The sequence below is a fragment of the Rhea americana genome, unplaced genomic scaffold (assembly GCF_003343005.1).
Source record: "Rhea americana isolate MKP2758 unplaced genomic scaffold, rheAme1 scaffold_26, whole genome shotgun sequence".
Taxonomy (NCBI): domain Eukaryota; kingdom Metazoa; phylum Chordata; class Aves; order Rheiformes; family Rheidae; genus Rhea; species Rhea americana.
The window spans coordinates 7,268,374-7,287,263 of NW_028186379.1; the positions used below are offsets into that span (position 1 = coordinate 7,268,374).

At 38.5% G+C, this 18,890-nt stretch overlaps 1 protein-coding gene across 1 annotated transcript in view; it reads left to right on the forward strand.

Moving 5' to 3' along the window:
- Positions 1–18,890, forward strand: part of RAPGEF5 (Rap guanine nucleotide exchange factor 5) — a 167,334-nt gene that overhangs the window by 123,065 nt on the left and 25,379 nt on the right. Inside the window, exons 15-21 of the mRNA XM_085307610.1 lie at positions 6,400–6,478; positions 8,895–9,039; positions 10,841–10,938; positions 11,723–11,753; positions 12,659–12,737; positions 15,966–16,115; positions 18,717–18,814. Of these exons, the coding sequence (XP_085163736.1) occupies positions 6,400–6,478; positions 8,895–9,039; positions 10,841–10,938; positions 11,723–11,753; positions 12,659–12,737; positions 15,966–16,115; positions 18,717–18,814 (680 nt within the window). The remainder of the gene's footprint in view (positions 1–6,399; positions 6,479–8,894; positions 9,040–10,840; positions 10,939–11,722; positions 11,754–12,658; positions 12,738–15,965; positions 16,116–18,716; positions 18,815–18,890) is intronic.

The following is an 18,890-nucleotide window of genomic DNA, read 5'->3' on the forward strand; positions in this document are numbered from 1 at the left end:
TTCTAATCGGATTTAGTGCAGAATACAAATTTTAAAACGCCTTAGATCTTTCTGTAATTCTTGCACAACCATTCACAATGGATTTGTACAGTGCAAAGTGGGAGATTTGGGTTCAGAATGATAATAARTTTTCAAAGAAAATGTATGAGTTGTATTCTTTGTAGTTTAACAGATTTCATTATTATTACTGTCACTCGAACTAACAATATGTGGCACAGACAATCAACAGAAAGAAGTACAGGCTCTGTACTTGCTGTATATGCAGAGTCGATGTGTTTATATTAGTCTATTCCYTTTGCAAACCATGTAATTACCTGAAAAAATAAAGTTATGAAAAACAGGAAAAAAAGCTAACAAGATATTAAATATTAGTTTTGAATAGAAGATMGTAAATGGAAAAGAAAGAAAATAAAAAGGCTTAGAGTAGGAAGAATAGGATGTGAAAAATTGCTCTGTAAAGTCAGATACAAAAGAGAACGGTTCTCGTCATCYCAGCCATTGCAGTTGTGGGAGGAATTTTGGGGAAATTTTTTCAGCCAACATTTTTTTGTTGGTACAGATTGATAAGCAGCAAAACATTAACTATTCAGGTCATAGCAGGATCATCAGAAAACCAGGACAAAGTGGAATTTATCTTCAACTTATCTCTTCTTGGGGATGTAAAGGGACTTAATGATTCTGAGCCTTGGCATTGGAAACAGTTTTATCTGGCTTAGCTGGACTGAATATCTAATGTTAGAGATGGAGCAACAGGTGTGTTTTGAATACTGTTTGATCTGCTAAACATTCATAATAAAAATGTATATGTAGTTTTGTTGTAGCTCAGGTGGTCTTAAGACACTGGTAGCTACACAGCGTATTAGTGTAAATATATATATGTATAGGTATGTAAATAGATAGGTGGGCAGTTAGAGAGGTATATGTATCTATAATGCAGACAAATTTCTTTGCTGCTTTTCTTTCTTTCCTCATTCTCTGTGATAGCTAAACTGATTTTTTAAAATAAAAAACTGTCGTCAGATCTATTTAATAAAAAGAATTTGACTTTTATTTCATTTTACAAAAACACTTCCCCTTTGCCTTAAATCTCTTTTATGTTTATTTAACAAGTGATTTTAAGTTATGTATGTAAGAGTGCTCTCCTGATGCCTTGTCCTGCTTTGGTAGCCTAGGAAAATGTCCAAGTTTGAGAGTAGCTTGCAGCTCTAAATGTGGAGATATTCGTTAACTCTGTCTTGTGGAAGATTTCTGGCTGTTGCTCTGTATTCATTTTTGTTCTTAGGCTCAGTAATTGATACCCTATCTAGGGAAGGGTTTGCAGAAGAGAGAAAAATGAACAACAGACAAATAATTTTTTTTTATAATCCCACGTGAGAAACTCATTCTGCACTGCTAGCATTTAAAATTGTGGATGTATTTAAAATATGCTCTCACACTGAGTCAGCTTTTGTTGAGTTGTCCGTTCAGACAGAAGGGGAAGGGTCTGGTTGGTGAGGAAAGAGGGGATACTGAAAGCACCAGGGACTCCTCTGAGCTTCAGAAGCCCRTAGGAGCATACAGCGTGTTGCTTATCCAAATATATGATTTTTCATTGTCTGTGGGGCTCTGGGTCCCCTTTCCAGCCAGAGAAATCGTTGTTGCTGCTGGCTCTCATCACTTTACACTGCCTTAYGTTTATGCAATACACTTGCAGTTTCTCTTGCGGACGTGTTGCTGGTTCCTTTGGTTAAAACTTTGCACAAATGTTCCCTCAAAAAATCATGGGTATCTGAACACTTTGTGTCTCTTGTATTACTCCATGTCTATTGTATGTCTCTTTCCATCCCTCACCCATYCTGAATGTACTTTGTAGAAGGACTTGGATAAGCAGAAAGAGCTTAAGAGGGGTACTAAAAGCTTCCAGGGAAGCTGATGCCTACGCTGCCTTATTTCACCTGGGGAAAGGGGGACGCACGCAATCTGTGAGAAATTGTCTCAGCAGAAGCTGGTTTGCATAGATTATTTAATACCAAATAAGCATAGTGYMTGCTTTTTTATTATTTTTATGCTTATGGTGTGATATTGAGAGCATTCATTCAGAGTGGTGAGATTGCTGCCTAAGGCTGCCCCCAAAGAGCTGCAAGAGCAGTAGCCCATTGTATTCTCGCTGCTTCTGTTGCATGCCTTAATGAAGCTTTAAAATGCTTGAAATTGTCTTTGAAATGAAGTATTCTGTAGCTGCAAGCAAACTGCATACTTTGTAATAAGTGCTTAACCAAATAAAGGAAAATTGGGAGGAACAAAGAAAGATTAGATTGATGGCTAAAAGAAAATGATGAAATAAAAAATTTATAAGGGAGAAAAATTAAAAAAAATAGTATCACAGGCTTTTGCTCAGTGAAAAGACCTATCTTCCAAAGGTAGTTTTTTTCTTACTCAACTGCTAGTGTGAATTTTATTCTCCCTCTTTGCTACAAATACTAAAAAAAAATATTCCATGAGAAAAATGGGGAAGGTAGTCACAAGTCTGCAGAAATTGGGACATAATAGAGTGAAATTTAAAAGTTGAAATACGTATTTCATTGTCTTTCAGAGGGGGGTATGGTATGCTGTAAATAATTAATGATTTCACCAGAATTGCCCTTTTAAAAAAATTCTTAAATCAGTTGTGACTAAACAGGAAAACCTCCGAAAGATTTCTTTTCATATTTATGAAACCAACTTGCAGTTRTTGCTCATTCACGATTACTGCTTTTTGTAGCGATTCTTAGTAAAACAGAACGAATAATTTGCAGTGAATAAATTGTCATGTTAACCAGTCTCTGTTTGTGGGTTAGGACCAGGAAGTCATTATTTGTGGAAATTTGTTGATGTTCAAAAGCATTTGAGAAGTTTGCAAATTTTTTAAATTACAGTGCATCTGAGAAGAAAATACAGAAAGTAGTTACAGTGAACAGTAGTACCTCAGGGAAATACATGCAAGTTGGTGCAGATGTTTTAAAATACRAGTATTATTGTAACATCCTGTAATAGATATTTAATCTAGCAAAAAACACTTTCATTGCTTACATATTAAAGTAATTAAACAGATGAGGGACACTATTAGTGGACCACATGTAACATCCAGACTTTTTGTGCAAAACATTCCTTCAGGGCTTACATTTCTAAACAGGTTCASAGGCAATTTGGAGTGATGTAGCTCATATGTAAACTATAGCAATTGTAATTTATGACATTTTCTTCTTCTAATTTTTYCTATGCATTAAACAAAAAAAATCTCCCTGCATCCATGTCTGAGACTTTGGGGTAGTATATCTTGTTCTGATAAGGTTGTTGGAAGCCAGAGAGTGAATAGATGCACCACTGAGTGTGCAAAGGAACGGGGAGAGGAATTCTCTGCGCTGAGCAGTGACATCAGCTGATGGCAATTGCCATAACTCTATTTTAAAGTGAGCAGAGCTGTGCTCCTTCTGCTGGGTAAGCATCTGCTGCCCATATGATACTAAGAACTTAAAGAGGAGTCTGGAAGAATATTGCAGAACTGAGCTAGCAAGCATGTTGACACATTTTATGTTTGTTCACTTAGGGATAGGTTAGCAATGAACTGTAAGGTGTACAGAGAGTTTGAAAATAGTTGTAAGCCATTGCAACAAAGGTACTGTATCAATCTACCATTCACCATTTTTTTAAAAGTATATTAATAATATCTGTAGTGTATTTTTTTGTAACAAAAAAACTAAAAAAGCAAAAAAATCACAAATCGCAACAAACCCAACTTTTTTGTCTTTTTTCCTACCTTCGAACCTTGGGATGCTGATAGAATTGAAATTAGAAATCTGGTAAACAGATTTTAGATCTTAAAAATAATTTTTAAAACARAATTTTAACATCAGTTAGAATAGCAAAGTTGCACTTTTCTGAACAACTGCAGAGGTTCATTCAGTGTAAGCATTACAATTTGGTTTCAGCTAGAACTTAATATTTTTGTGAATGTATAGCTGTGTATTGTTGAAGCTCACATATCAGCTATAATAAAGCAGAAGGATATTGTGGAAATGATGAATTGTAAATGGATTTTTTATTTCGTCAGGATCACTGCACAGTCATATAGTTTAGTCAAGAACTAAAATAAGATTAGATGTGGTTGTTGACTCCAGGAACAGTAGTTTCCAAATAAAAGCTTGTGAAACCTCTACTAACTGCATTGTATCTTCCAAAGGATGTGCAACAGGATGAATAGATGGCCTTTTAGACAGAGAACAAGCTGTTCACAACGTCCTCACTTGCTGAGACAATATATTCTTTTTATACAGAGATAATATGTTTCACAGTTTTAAATAATGTCGATGAAATATAAATAATTCAATGGTTTTATTTCTGAGTGCAAGGTTTTAGCAATGCATCTTCAGATCAGGAGTCTTTCTAGAGACCAGCTGTGCTAAATGCATTGATCTAGCTAAATTTATTTTTATTTTGATGATGTATATTTTTACGACAATGGAGGTATTCTGGATTCCATGCTGATGCAATATCACTAGCTATCCATCCATGTGATATCCATATGATATCTGACTCTGAATGATGTATGGAAGAATTCATCTCGTCATCCTGCACTGCAGCTATGGGTCAATAATTTACTGGCGTGGTCCAAGGCAGCTTTAAGTGAAATTGGCCTAGGTTATTGTGAAGTTGCAACCAGAAGCTACTGGGGTGCTGTCGGTTGCATGCACACACACCGGCACCAGCTTTCATTGGGAAGATCACACACAAATAGTGAGATGATCAGAATGTGGAAGTCAAGGCTCAGCCTTATCTTGTTTATGTGAGGTATGTTTAGGTCTTTACAGTTGTAAATCCCCCACTTAAATCATGGCTGAGGAAGAAACTGCTAAAGGACTTTTTGCTCTACGAGATAACAGAGATACCTCTGTTAACCTTCAGACTCTGTCCACGTTCCTTTTCTCACCTGGTAAAACAGCTGATACCAAGCTTATTTTCTTGTTAAAGGGAATAATGCAGTATATTTGCTAGAATTCAAAGAAATATTTTGCATGGGAACTACTCARTATCTGAGAAAATCTTAAGATTTTACAGAAGAAAAAACAGACACTCTTATTTTGAGGTTAAAAAGACTGATATAAAATTCCCCTGTCTGTTTGCAAAAAGCTAAAGATAGTGGTGTTTGGGTAGCAAATGCCATCCTAGATTGTGCATCACTTGTGTGGGTAATTTACTAAAATTAGAAGCAAACTCGTTGTTCAGTGTGGAATTAGAGGATAGCTTAAKTTGGAAGGGACTTCTGGAGGGCCCCTGGTCCAACCCCTGCTCCAGGCAGGTCCAGTAAGATCAGGTTGCTCAGAGCCTGGTTCAGGCAAGCTCTGAATGTATCTGATCTTGGAGATTCTGTAATCTATCTGGACAGCCTGTTCCAGTGGTTGGCCATCTGCACAGGAAAATACTCAATCTTTTATCCAGACTAATTTTCTCTTGTTGCARTCAGTGATCGTTGCCCCATGTCATTTTGCTGCACACCTCCAGGAAAAGTCTGRCAGAGTCTTATAAGTCTTTACCCTGCTGTTTGGTAACTGAAGAKGACAATAAGATCCCCCTGCCCAGGCATCCTCTTAGAGCTGAACAAACCSAATTCTTTTAGTCTCCCTTCRTATGTATGTTGCAAGCTCTAAAGGTTTGGAAAAATCCTGAAAGTAATATGAGATGGCAATGAGGAATGATCAAGTTRTATTGAACTCAGAATTGACAGTGCATTCCTGCTTGAAAACCTGAGGTACTGCAATTGCGGTGGGTAGAAATGTTAGATCAGCAAGTGTCTTCAGCCTGTTTTAACACTGACAAAAACCAGATGGAGGAATGACAGTACCAAGTTTCTTAACTTGGTAATGCAAGTAAATAAAGCTTAGAGAAAACTTCTCAACACTTATAATGATGCTTACAAGACAGATCAGCTTAAAGATTTAACCCTCTGTTTATTCTTGCATCTCAGATAATCTCTCTAAAAATGCTGCGTTTGCATTTCCGGAACAATTTTTCGAAGCTGTTGGGGAGCTTGCTTTGCTGGGATTGTCTAGCAGAACCAGTTGGGATGGCAGTGTTTATGATAAGGGCTCTTACTTATTAATTCCTGAGCTGTGGCTTGTTTTGCGTACATTCCCACTTGTAGTTTCTTCGAGCATTGAGGATATGTTTGTTTAGTAAGGATCTCATCTCCTCAGTGACAACATATTGTGATTGTGTTAGCTTGTGTWACAAGCTTAGTTTTCAAATCAATAAAGCATTACTTGGACTTGAATTCTCATGACTTTTTTAGTTTCTATTCCTGCCATGCAAACTAACAAGAATAGATACTCTTGTTCTCATCTCATTAATATATTGTACCGTGGAATTTTGTGTCTTCTTCTGCAGAAACTCTCCTGGATGACTTTCTTCTCACATACACAGTCTTCATGACGACTGATGACTTGTGCCAGGCACTTCTGAGGCAATATCCTTTATTAACTGATGCATACACAAACGTCACACAATTACACCTGGATCCATATATTTTTAAGCCTTATTATATCAAAAGTAGTAAATTGCATGCTTTAGAGGATTAGTTTTGCTTTTTGCTTATTGCTATTGCTGAAATACAAATGGCATGTGACTTTTTTAAGGTTCCATGTGAAAATGGTGAGAAAAAAAAGTTTTGGCATCAAGCCCCCAGAAATGCATAAATGAATTGGAAAAGAGTTCAAGAAAGTGCAGTGGGAATGATCAGCATTCTAGAAAATATGATCTACAAAGGTGAATTGGAAGAATTAGGATTTTTTTGAGAAAAAACAGGAAACCTTGAATGGAACAGTCTTCAGGTACCTGGAATGGAAGGGAAGAATCTGTTCAATATTGGGGGCAGATAGGAGAAGAGGCTCTGAGATTAAAATGCTTTAAAAAAGTTTCAAGTTATATACTAGGACATTTTTTTACATTAAGAAAAGTGAAACARTAGAGCAGACTATTTGAAAGATGGTAGAATCTTTGATAATAGATATTTTTAAGGAGAAATCATAAAATATATTCCAAAAATAACATAAGGATAGTTGGTCACCTCTTAGGATAGGGAGATGAAGTAGCTGATCTTTCAAGGTCTTTTCTCTTCCAGTCCAGTTTCCATAAGGTTTTATTATCATAAGATAATTTGGATTTGGATTCAAACCTGTAACTTCCAAAAGTTCACATTATATTTTTATCTTGACTTAAGTGGATTGTAGAGGAAGAGATTCACATTGGGAACATGAAATCTCAATTTGAATATGAGTTCCTCTAATTTGCATGTACCCATAAATATATGTATAYGTTCTCCTGTAAAAATAGCATTTTATGTATAGAGTTTGCCTGACTGCTGAATCAATAATCAGAAAATGCCTGCTCTAAAAGCTGAATGTGCAAAATTAAATCATTTTCTGAATAAACCTGTATCTGTAATTTCAAAACATTAGATATCCCAGTATAATTTTTGAGGGATATTATGTGATCACATATCTGAAGACAGTTAGTACGATGGAAAAATATATGAGGTAAAAGGGAACTGGTGGAGTCCAGTAGTTTGCCTCCCTTTTTAGAAGTTCTTACTGTGTGAGTATATCAAATTAGTAATTTATCTTGTCTCCATGCAACCTCATAGTAAACCTGTGTATCATATATTAATGTTGTTTCCTCTTCAGTCTTAAGTAAGTATCCAAGTAAGAAATTACTTGGATAAAGATGTCATTTTCTATTTTTGTAGAAAATATAAAATATGATGATGAATTAAATCYTCTTTTTTCCATTCTCAAATATTAATGTCATGTGCATTAGTAGGATATTGTATTCTTACGTTCATAAATACATATGTTTGTATATGCACATACTTACTTCACAAGAATTTTTGAAAGATATATTGAAACAGATACCTAATTCATAGTAACAAAGMAGATCTTATGAATGCTGTTTTCATTTAAAGCTATATATATATTTGTGTGTTTATATACTGTGTATATATAGAGCTATGTATTTGTGATAACATTTATAAAATAACCTTTTAAATCAGGTTAAAGCCTATCCAGACCATGTATTTATTATTGGAATACCTRTATCTGTGCAATACATTTAAACTCTGTGAAGAGAAAAAATAGGATAAATATTTTGMAATTTCTATTCTTTTTTTTTCCTTAGGAATAGTACGTAACTCTAACTCATAAAAGATTTTTCATATATTGCCAATTACTTCTGTAAACTATGGGCTATTATTTAAATGAATTTGTACCTGTAAAGTGAACTTGTTTTTGTTTTTTTCTTTTCTGAAACATCATCACCAGGGAAGGAACAGGAGCAACTATGAAGTAGGAATCTTTTGTCATTTGATGTTTCTGCTTTGTGAATAGAGAACAATGGTGGAAATAGATTCTTTTGCCTTTTTTAAGTAGCATTATTTCTGCTGATAACGTAATTTGTGCAGAGAAAGAGAAACCGACTTCCTCTACTCAATTTTTTGTTGTTGTTAATGATTCATTGTCCTCCTTCCTACAGACATTCACGCTTGCCTCTGYGTGTAGGACAAAGGTTCATTCCCATTTTACAGAAAAGATATGACTCAACATTGTATAATTCCTTCTAGATTGGTTTTCCTTTTATAGACTTGTCTCTCTATAAAGGAAAAAATCCTGTTGGCACGGAGGATGAACTCATATTTCTATTACTGAGCATTTCATTCCAAAAAGTTGATGAATCTCCTTAATCTCCAGACAGGATAAAGCATTTAAAATAGAGCAGTGTAGTGAAGCAATCTTTTATTAGCAGAACAGAAGATGGTTAAAGAGTCTTTTCCATCACTTAATCTGTACATTTCCATGACMCCACACCATTTGTTCCTTAACCTATTGTACCTATTGCGCTAAGAACCAGCAAGGTAAAGAAGAYGACTCTGATGTGTCCTGTAGGAAACGAAAAGTCTTGCATTTGGTGTCTCAGTGGACTTCTCTGTACAAAGACTGGTTACATGAAGATGAACATTTAAAACAATTTTTAAAGGTATTGTAACCCTTCCTGATGCATTTCAGCATTGTTTAAATAGAACGTTGTATCTGGAAAGCCCCAACTGAAAAGCCTATGGCATAATATTTCATACTTAAATTCTCTGCTTGGAATCTTTAGTGTGAAGTGATTTATGCCAGTTCTCCCTTAACACCTTAAAGATAGTTTACACACAGTCTGTTATGTCAATACATTCAGTAAAAACATTACATTCAAATTTGATACTTAGAAAACTACATATTGTCTTGAAAATGGGAAAAATAAAACTACAGATGGAGAGAGTCCTTAGAAACATGAGTCTTCTCTGCCAGAACAGAGCCTGCAATCTGTATCTGGAGGAACACGGACAAGGGGAGAGTTTTGTGGTCCTTGTAGCTGCTTTGCACTACTTTGCCTGAAATGCAAAACACTGTTCCACAGTGTTTGGCAGGTRCATGTGGACAACTAGGCAGCTTTATGTATTTCTAGTAAATAAAAGTCTCTCCTTACTTGTAAGCAAGGACCTGATGGYCTTTCTGAATGAGTTCCAGTTGCTTTTTTAATTGGCTTTTAATTTTGCAAATAGCAAAGTTGTCATTAGGTCAAGATCCATCTGGCTATTTTTTTTCCCCTACTGGTTGAAAAATGCAAGTATTTTGGGAGAATGTGCAAGATCTTTCTCCTTTTCTAAAGACATACTCTTTTTCTTCAGTTAGAGATCTTCTTGAGAGCCTTTTTGTTTTCTTTTGCCATTCACTCATGGCAAAGTGAAGAAATGCTGAACTAAAACTGAAGGTCCTGAACTTCTCTTTTGTTTTTGGAGGATGGCACGTTGCATGTGCAAGTAGAGGCCTTAGGATTTTTGCTGTTGGGTACTAAATGCATAGTGCCATACTAGACCTGTGGGTGAACAGTTCTTGTGCATACAGAATTGTACTTGACATCACTGTGCAATATTAAACAGTGGTAATGTTGATGACAGTTAAAGTTGTATGTGCAGAAAACAATATATAAGGTTTTCATCCAGAATCCTTTGCTTTTGAAATGTAAGAGTATAAGAGTGTTAATTGGCTAAAGCAAACCTGATGACTTGGCTCATACGTATGGTCCTCATCTACTCAGAAGGGAAAGGGAAGGATCTATGTGCAGATTCTGAAAAGGTATGCAGAAAACATTTGCCATGATTTCAGTCATCGAAGTCAATACCGTTTATTTACTTTTTATCTGAGACACTGTCATTTACAATGAACCGAAGTTCCTAATTGATGGTACTGAGAAAATGCCTCTCCGGAAAAAAAAGAAAGGTTTATTTATATATTGATTTAAAAGTCAGCATATTTTGTTTTTTGTTTGTGATGGACATCAWTGGCACAGTTTGAAATGGATGCAAATACACAAAGTAAAGGAAAAAATTCTTAATTTTGATAATCTAAATCAAATTAACCTGTTGGTACCATTTTGGGTAAGTGATGATGGTGTGATAGGTTCTCATGCTTGAGAATGTGTCCTTCTGGTGTAAACTAGGCTTGATGTAACAGCCACAAATGTCATTTTAAATCTTTCTGTTTGTAGACTAGTGAGTGTCAACACTTTTGCCCTCTCACTTGGTGGTGATGATGCAAAGAGTGTTTTTTCTAAAAGCTGAACATTCTGTAGTCTGAAAATTTAAACAGGAATATTCTCTATTTATGGGTCTAGTGCAAAGATAATGGTGAAATTTTTTTTTTTAATAGGCTGGTGCCTGATTTGATTAGACTACTGATGTGACCTATTTATTTTTGAGTTATCAGATGTTTGCAGATACTGTTTTATTTTGTAGACAATATACAGGAATGTGTTAGATGACGTGTATGAATATCCCATTCTTGAGAAGGAGYTGAAAGAATTTCAAAAGATACTTGGAATGCATCGTCGTCAGTAAGTATTGATTGTATTTGTGGTCAAGCCTCCCTTTATTTTAGAGTGTTATTTATTCTTATTGGCATCCTGATATAATTCAGTAAAGATAGAGAAATGAGTAAAGTAGGTACTGTATCATTTTTTTCAAGTTATCTTTAAAGTAAATGGATTATTCCATTTTCTCTGATGTTTGTGGGATATCACCTTGTTCTGCAATCGCTCTGATTGATTTGATTAGGATGACTAGCAAGCAAAGCAATATCTGTGAAAAAGCKAGCAAAATTTGACTCAGAACTCACAGTCTGTGACTTCAAATGCTACATATACTCTCTCTCTCTCCTCATTTTTCTCTGTATAATCTGCAGTATTGAGAAGCAAATCTCTTTTGCAGCTGATGTGTCAGGAATATCATTTTGCTACTAATGATGGTATTTTTAAAACATACTTCCTTGGCACATTTTCCCAACAAACAGAATTTTTGTGTGGTTTGGTCATTTGGGAACAGGAGCTGTGACACTGACCGAGACCTGTGCCTCTCGCTGAGGCTCCAGCTGTTGCCAGTGCTCTGGGAGCTCGCAGACTGCTAACGTTTCTTTTTTCTCCAGTGATTATGCAACTGGCAGAAAACTTTTCTGGTTGAGACAGACTCCCTTAGCTTTACTTGAAGGAGCTCTGCTGTTGTTCCTTGGTACCCATTTAATGTTTAAAACTTTCTGATGTTGCAWACTTTTTGATAGCTGCAACTGCTTTTTCCTAGTCTCTGGATGGAAAGAATAATTTGGATTTTTGCTTTTTGTTTCAGCACTGTAGATGAATATTCACCTCACCGAAAGGTAACACAGACCTGATTGTTATRTTTAGTGCTAGCTAATTTATAATTGCACTTCCCTGTCCCCACTTTCTCTCCCCTCTTTTGTTAGCTTCTCAATTCAAAGTGACTGATGACCAAAAACATGACAGGATTTATCAGTGAGACTAGACTGGCAAYATTGCTTGAAGAATTTTTTTCTGCCAACTCAGCCTGAATTATCAGTTGCATGAACTAAGCTGAAGTGGCTGTGACAATATTAACATTTTAACTACATGTTCTGAGATGTCAGAATTCAGTAGGAGCCTAGGAGCATGTCCTTGCTTGGCTCGATAGATGCAGCAAACCTGGGCAAACCGATTCGAGCACAGACATTGACTACGAATGTCAAATAGATAGAGTAAAGGGGGATTTGTTGTGACAAGGACAGAGAAAGCAAGAGAGAAACATGAATTTGTGTCTATTTAACTGAAGGGAAAAGATGCAAACGGAGAGTGCTGGCATACACACTGCATGGAAGTGGATCACTGGGCTCACGAAATTTACTGGATCACGAAATGATGCTGAAGTGTGCGATAAGCTTAAACGTGTTACTGAGGAAAAGGAGATGGCAGTGAAATTGCTAAATTGATAGTTGCTCTTTAGGACCATATGTAAGAAATGAGCTAGGGATATGCTTACGGAGAACCCCGAAACATGCAGGCTGCTTAGCCGAGGCATGTCTCGCTTCCTCAAGAATCCCCACCTTTGCCATTATTTAGTAAGGCAACTCCCAGTTTGCGTATCCAAGAATGGGTGGGTGGATTTCCTGTACAAAAACCTTATTGACCAGACTTATGTGCTGAATGCTGCATGCTATGAATTAYGGCTTTGTGAGGGGCAGGAATGCAGAGAGTCATTGTTGTTTCTTTTTTCCTTGCTCCCTCACAGAATAAAACCTTTTTCCACCAGTTCAGTCTAAAAGAGAACTGGCTGCAGCACAGAGGAACCATGAATGAAGCAGAAGAAAGTAAGTATGACTTACAGGGTGAAGGAGTGCAGTGAACTTAGTGCAATGCCTTTAAATGTAAATGCAAAATTATTTTTTAAATAAGAGCTGCCCTTAAGGTACTTTTTTTTGAACAGATGTACAGTTCTGCACAGGGCCCTGCAGCCACAAAAGAAGAAAGATTTGACTGCGTAGTGTTACCTTTCCGCCCCTTACTTTGCAGGGGTTCAGCAGTGAAATGATACCTCAGGGGCTCTYCCCCCCATCCCATTCCTCCAAGTCCTGTAATAAAGCTGTGTGACTCACAGAGGTGCTGGCAGCCTGTCGCCTGGCCTTTATTTCCTGCTCTATTTCATGGTCTCCGCCGCTTGACCTAGATCTTGGTTGCAAGAGGTGAATAAGCCTGTCGCGTTAAATGGGTCAGGATCRGCTAACTCTGCGAACCTGTGTTCATTCCTTCTCTCCTCAAAAATGTTTCCACATGGAATGCAAGGTGCCACTGCAGTTTAACGTCAAAATACAATTTCCCTTCACTGCTAGTAATGCAATAATAAAGTGAAGCTGTCAGCCTCCCGTAGTGCCTGTGAGAGCTGTAAGAGAAGGGAGGCGGAGAGGAGAATAACATCATGTAGGTAAGCAGAGACCAGTCAGAAAGACCTCCTACCTGGAAATCTCCCCATCTGGCAGTACATCTTCATTTCTCACTGGGAACAGAAGTTCGGAAGTCCAGTTCAGGCCAGGATGTTATTAATGCTCATTTGTGATAAAAATAACAACGGTGCTCCTTTAATGTCAAGTCTTTCCCCACAATATATACAGCTGATAGATCTTTCCACATCTGAAACTCAAGTTTATTTGAGCTTTAGGTTCACAAGCCTGCTTCCAGAAACATCATTTCCAGATGAGAACCCCCAAAACTTATTTTTCTTCTTAAAAAAATCTGAAACAGCTGGTGGGGGAACAGGGAGGGAAGTGTGCTGGCACACGGAGGAGGGAGCAGGCAGCATGGCCGCGGGAAGAGGCAGCGCTGGCCCCAGCAAGGCCAGCCGTGGCTGCTTTAAATTGCCTTCAGAGCGTGAGCCGTGGAAGCTGCCGGGAGCGAGGCAGTGAAGGTTCAGAGGTGGGGTTAGGGGCAGGAGGGACGGCTGCTGGGGTGGGCGTCCACCCTGGTGCTGTGGCTGTTGAGGAGCCGGGGGGCTGCAGGCTCTGAGGGGCTCTGCAGTGACCAGCGGAGCAGGGCCAGGACGGAGGTTCGAGCAGTGGCGCGTGTTGTCCACGGCACTGAGCGTTTCTCCGCCTGGTGCGAACGAGCCCCGCGTTGCCTGGGCATGGCTGAGGGAAGCGTCACGGGCTGTGGGGCGCTGCCAGCTGACGGTGTTCGCGAAGGACGTGTTCATCCAAGCCGTTGTTCACGCGTGCGGCTTGCCCTCGGGGGCAGAGAACAGACCTGGCCCGTTTTACCTACCAGTGTGAGCATAACCGGTGTGACCTAGGGCCAGCCCTGCCCGGGCCCTCTTCCCCCAGCTGCGTGTTCCCCAGCAGAGGAGCGGCGCTGGCTCCTGGAAGGCATGTCGTGGCCCGTGCCAGGAGGTCCCAYAGATACAACGGTTAAAAGGTGCATGGGAGAACAGGTTTTCGGGAAGCAGCATGATGATTTTTCTTGAGTATCTGACCTCAAGGTTGGTTTAGTTCAGCGTTAAACAAAACATATGTCATTAGCCCAGTTATAAAGTAATATATTGCTGTCATCTTCCCCTCCCAAATGACAGAGGGAAGGAGATTTCTGACAGATTCCCTGTGGGCAAGTTGTGTTGCTCTCTGCATGTGGAGGCCAAATATTCTTGTCAGTTTTTTTATTTATTTATTTTACCAAGCCAGTAATTTAGAGCACAGTTTTATGTGTTTATCTTTTCATGAGTTATACCCATTCTAAAGTGAGATTCTTCCATAGGATGAACATCTGATTTACTGTCTGTCAGCAGAGACAGGTTGAGAAAAAATCATAAAATGACTTTTTTTTCCCAAGGTTAAACATTAAGTTCCTCCTTCCTCCTCATCTTCATTTTTCTTTACTAGAATGCAAAAAAAAAAAAAAAAAAAAAAAAAAAAAAGATGTTCACTAAGGTTGAGTTCCTACTGATGTCTTCTGGCATGGTCTAAGTTAATGAAAGTGCCTGAAGCTGTGAAGATTTGTGGGACAAGCACAAAGCTACTGCTGAATACATCTGTCACTAAAAATGAGGAAAAAAAATCATTTCTAGAGGGAAAAGGATTGTCTTATACTATCATTGTAGCAGCCTGTCTGCAGTAAAAAGTACTAAAGTCGAGGAAAATGGAAAGTTTAATTAAGCACTTAAGTGAGTATGAAATCAAGAGTTACAGCAATGAGTCTCATTAGCAGATGTTGTCATTTCTTAAATATTTATGCCAGTCTGCTGCTCTGTTTCTTCCCTTTTAAGTGTAGCAGCTGTATTGCGAATAACCGGCTACCGCAAACTCAGCAAAAATCACRAACTTAAAGTTCTGGAAAGCCGAGGGAGCATAGATCACCTTTGTAGCTGAAACAAAGTACTGAGCTGACCACAGCATTACTGATGTGAAATCTCGCTCMGAGAGCTCTCAGAGCCTAACCAACTCATTGACTTCAGGGGAAATTATGAGCCCAGGGAGTTTCTCCAAGCCAGTCTCTTTCATATGTGCTGCAAGGGATTGAGRGAAAGCTGTTTGAAGTAAATGTGCTGCTCTTCTGCCTCTGCTTGCACTAAAATATCCTGGCAATGCATGTAGTTCAGATGTCTAGACAGATAAGCTGGATGGAGTGGTTGCAGAAGACTAGGGAGAGCTCTTCTGGAGAAGCAGGTGGTAGCGGAGGTGCAAAATAATTTCTGCAGAGGATATGAAATGCTGAAAGAATGGTGGTTTATCTGAACTAGAAGGGACAAAAGATGACAATAGCTGAATTTGCAAAGAAGTTAGAMGAGAAAGCTGGTCTGCGAGAAATCCTTGCAGTAGAAACTCTTATGTAGGTCTCACTGAAATGCTGCTGTGGGGTCCCTGTTTGCCCCYGTCATTTCCCAAGAAGAGGAAGCAGGAAGGGAGGAATAATGATGTTTGTGCTTAAGAGTATCATGGCCCTGGAAGTCAGTGTGCAGCAGCAGCTGCTCCTGCAGCCCAACGTTAGTTGTGTTTGCGAAATTCTCCTGTCTTCAGTTCTTACGCATCTCTGAGTGTCTTTCTTCCTTTGTGCAGTTTTCTGCCGTGTGTATATAACAGAGCACTCCTATGTCAGCGTGAAGGCTCAAGTATCCACTTCAGCTCAGGAGATTCTGAAGATCGTAGCAGAAAAGATCCAGTACACGGAGGAGGAGTTGGCGCTGGTTATAGTCAGCTTCTCCGGCGGTAAATAACTTCCCTTCATCTGATYGCTTATCTTTTACTGTATCACGTAAGGGAGGGCTGACATTTCTGGGGCAAGGATGCAGCTGTTGCTGTTCGGGCCCACAGCTGAATGGCCACGGGAACAATAAGGAGCTGCTTCCCAGAGAGTCGTTTCCATGGCAACAGCTAATTCTTGGGTACCATCGGATATGGCATTTCTTCACTGGAAAGGGAGTGTAAAGAACTCTGTCTTCGGCAGTATGTTACAAGATTTCTTCTTTCACAGATCAACCTCCCACTTCCACATTTAAATTAATTTAGAAGGTGATGAAGCATGGTTTGCCTTAAAAAATAAAAAAAGGGAGCAGCAAGTACTATGTGTGTGGCTGTTCCCTTGTTTACAGCCTGAGTAATGAATATTTTCTATGGAAAGGAGGGAGAGAAATATTTGCACAGTTGAGATGGTGAGAAAGTCCAAGCAGATTTTTGTTTATATGAATCTGGCTTACAGATTTATGTGAATCTGGCTTCAGCTTACAGCTGACATTTTTTGCCTATTATTTTGTCTATTATTACGGACTGATACTAGTGACCTGCCAAGCCCCAAATATTTTATTTGGTGTCTGTCGGGTCTCAAGATCCTTGGGAAGTTGTTTTGCTGCTTGTGGCATCTTTTTTGCTCTTAGTGAATGTAAAGCAAGGAATTTAACTAAATGCATAGAAATGAGAAGTTGGATCCACATAAAAGAGTTAAGACATTAGACTAGCTGGGCCATATTCTCAGCTGAAATGAGCTGGTGCAAATCCACTGTGCCAAGGGATAGACCCTTAAAGACAACACATTCGTTCTTACTTCTGTGTCAGTCTGGTTAAATGAAATATGGACAAATGCTGGGTTGTTCTGTTTATTTGATTCAGAAGTGGAAGGTCACATTTTTCTCCCCCATGCCAAGCTCAATTAAACAACCATTTTTTCAGCGGGGAACCGGTGTGGGTGGCAAGGAGATGGCATCCTGCCCTGGCAATCGCAAGCCTGGGCATGGAGCAGCCACGTGGTAGCGTTCCCTGTAGGCGTCTTGGCCAGCTCATCTGCACCATTTGCAGGCACTTGTCTTACTCTTGCCTATGCCCAAACCCACCTGCAGCACATTTTGCAGCCCTGCAAAATCTCTGTGTTACTACTGTTTTTCAGGTCTTGTGCTTCTGTTGAAGAGCAGGGCAAGTTTTGCTCTAATAGCTGTAAAACTGATGCTAGCTGCCTACTTAGCTGAAGAAAACCAATAATTTGTAAATAATGAAGCACACATCTCTAGACCGTATTGGTTCCTGAAAAAGCTCCAGAATAGATACTGTTGCCACTTGACTGTTCATTTAGAAATAATATAATTAAAACACAAACGCAATAGGACTATCATTTGTACATGGCCATTTGTAATACCCAAAATGTTATTTGCTCACATTAAATGAATTAATTGCAGTAAGCCCTGGCCTGCCGTACATTTTCTTTTCCTTATTGCTTGCTGTTCGCATGACTCAGAAGTGTCTTCTCTCTTCCATCTGAAGGGCAGTAGTAAGAGCCTTAAAGATCTCATTTTTAATGTACTACTTAAATGAACAAGGAATTTAAAAATCAAAATTACATTGAAACAACATACTTGCAGTTAACGTAAGTGTATCAGGTGCTACTATCAGTTTAAGCATAAATAAGGGGGAAAGCTAGAGGGTAAGGGTAGTTTCTAATGATGTTTGGCTCTCAGAATCTGACAGTTCCTGCCCTTCCCTCATGGGCCATGAAAAGTCCAAGATAGTTTTCAAAATGCTTGTAGCACTTTTGGAAGCACACTTTTTCAGGTGTATTTTGGGTTTTAGTTCATTTTTCCCCATACCTTTCTCTGATGTATCCAAGATTGCCTAGTGCTGATCAGTGATTGATTAGTACTGTGGAGTGGAGTAGAAAATCCTTCTTCTTTGATACCTAATCGGTGTGTCCTGCTCTTTTACTCAGAGTCAGATGATTACTAAATAAATTGCTATAGGTCTGGATGGATTTTTCTAAATACAATTGTACAATGACTCTTTTCACCCCTTTCTTTGCAGCATGGGGTAAATTTCATCTACTTAGGATCCTCTGAATATCTCTTCCTATTCACTGGTCATGGCTACAGGGGACCTCTTCACTCTTGCTGTTCTCTGCCTAGGAATACAATAGTTCAGTCTCTTGAGGCCTAAGACAGTTTGCTCTAACAAATGCCATTTCATTTATTGTAGATGCATTGGGTTGAAACGAAATGGTCTGTAATGCGTAGGAGGTTAGACAAGATGATTTAAGAGTTTTTTTTTTCCATTCTATCCTATATAAAATCTAAGCTGAATCCAGATTCTGGAAAATTTTTGTACTTTAGCCCAGTCTTAGAGACATCTCACCTTTATTGTGTCTGAATAGCATGGAGATGATGATCCCATGCTCAGCATATGCATAGGGACTATATATGATGCTTAATTTCATTTTAAGAAATTGATTTGACTTTACAGATATGTTTGTGATGTTTTTCTCATATACATATACACATAGCTTATACTACTTTTTCTGAAGCTTTTGCATTTTGGTTTCTATTTTTAAAGAAAAACATGAACTACAACCAAATGACTTGGCTATCTCAAAATCTTTCGAGTCGTCCAGTCGTCTGTTTGTCTACCGAAAAGATCTGACTGATTCTTTGGTAAGGCTGTATTACTTATACTTCCATTTTTGATGTGTCTGACTCCAGATCAAGGGCTTAGTATTCCTCTCAGAGG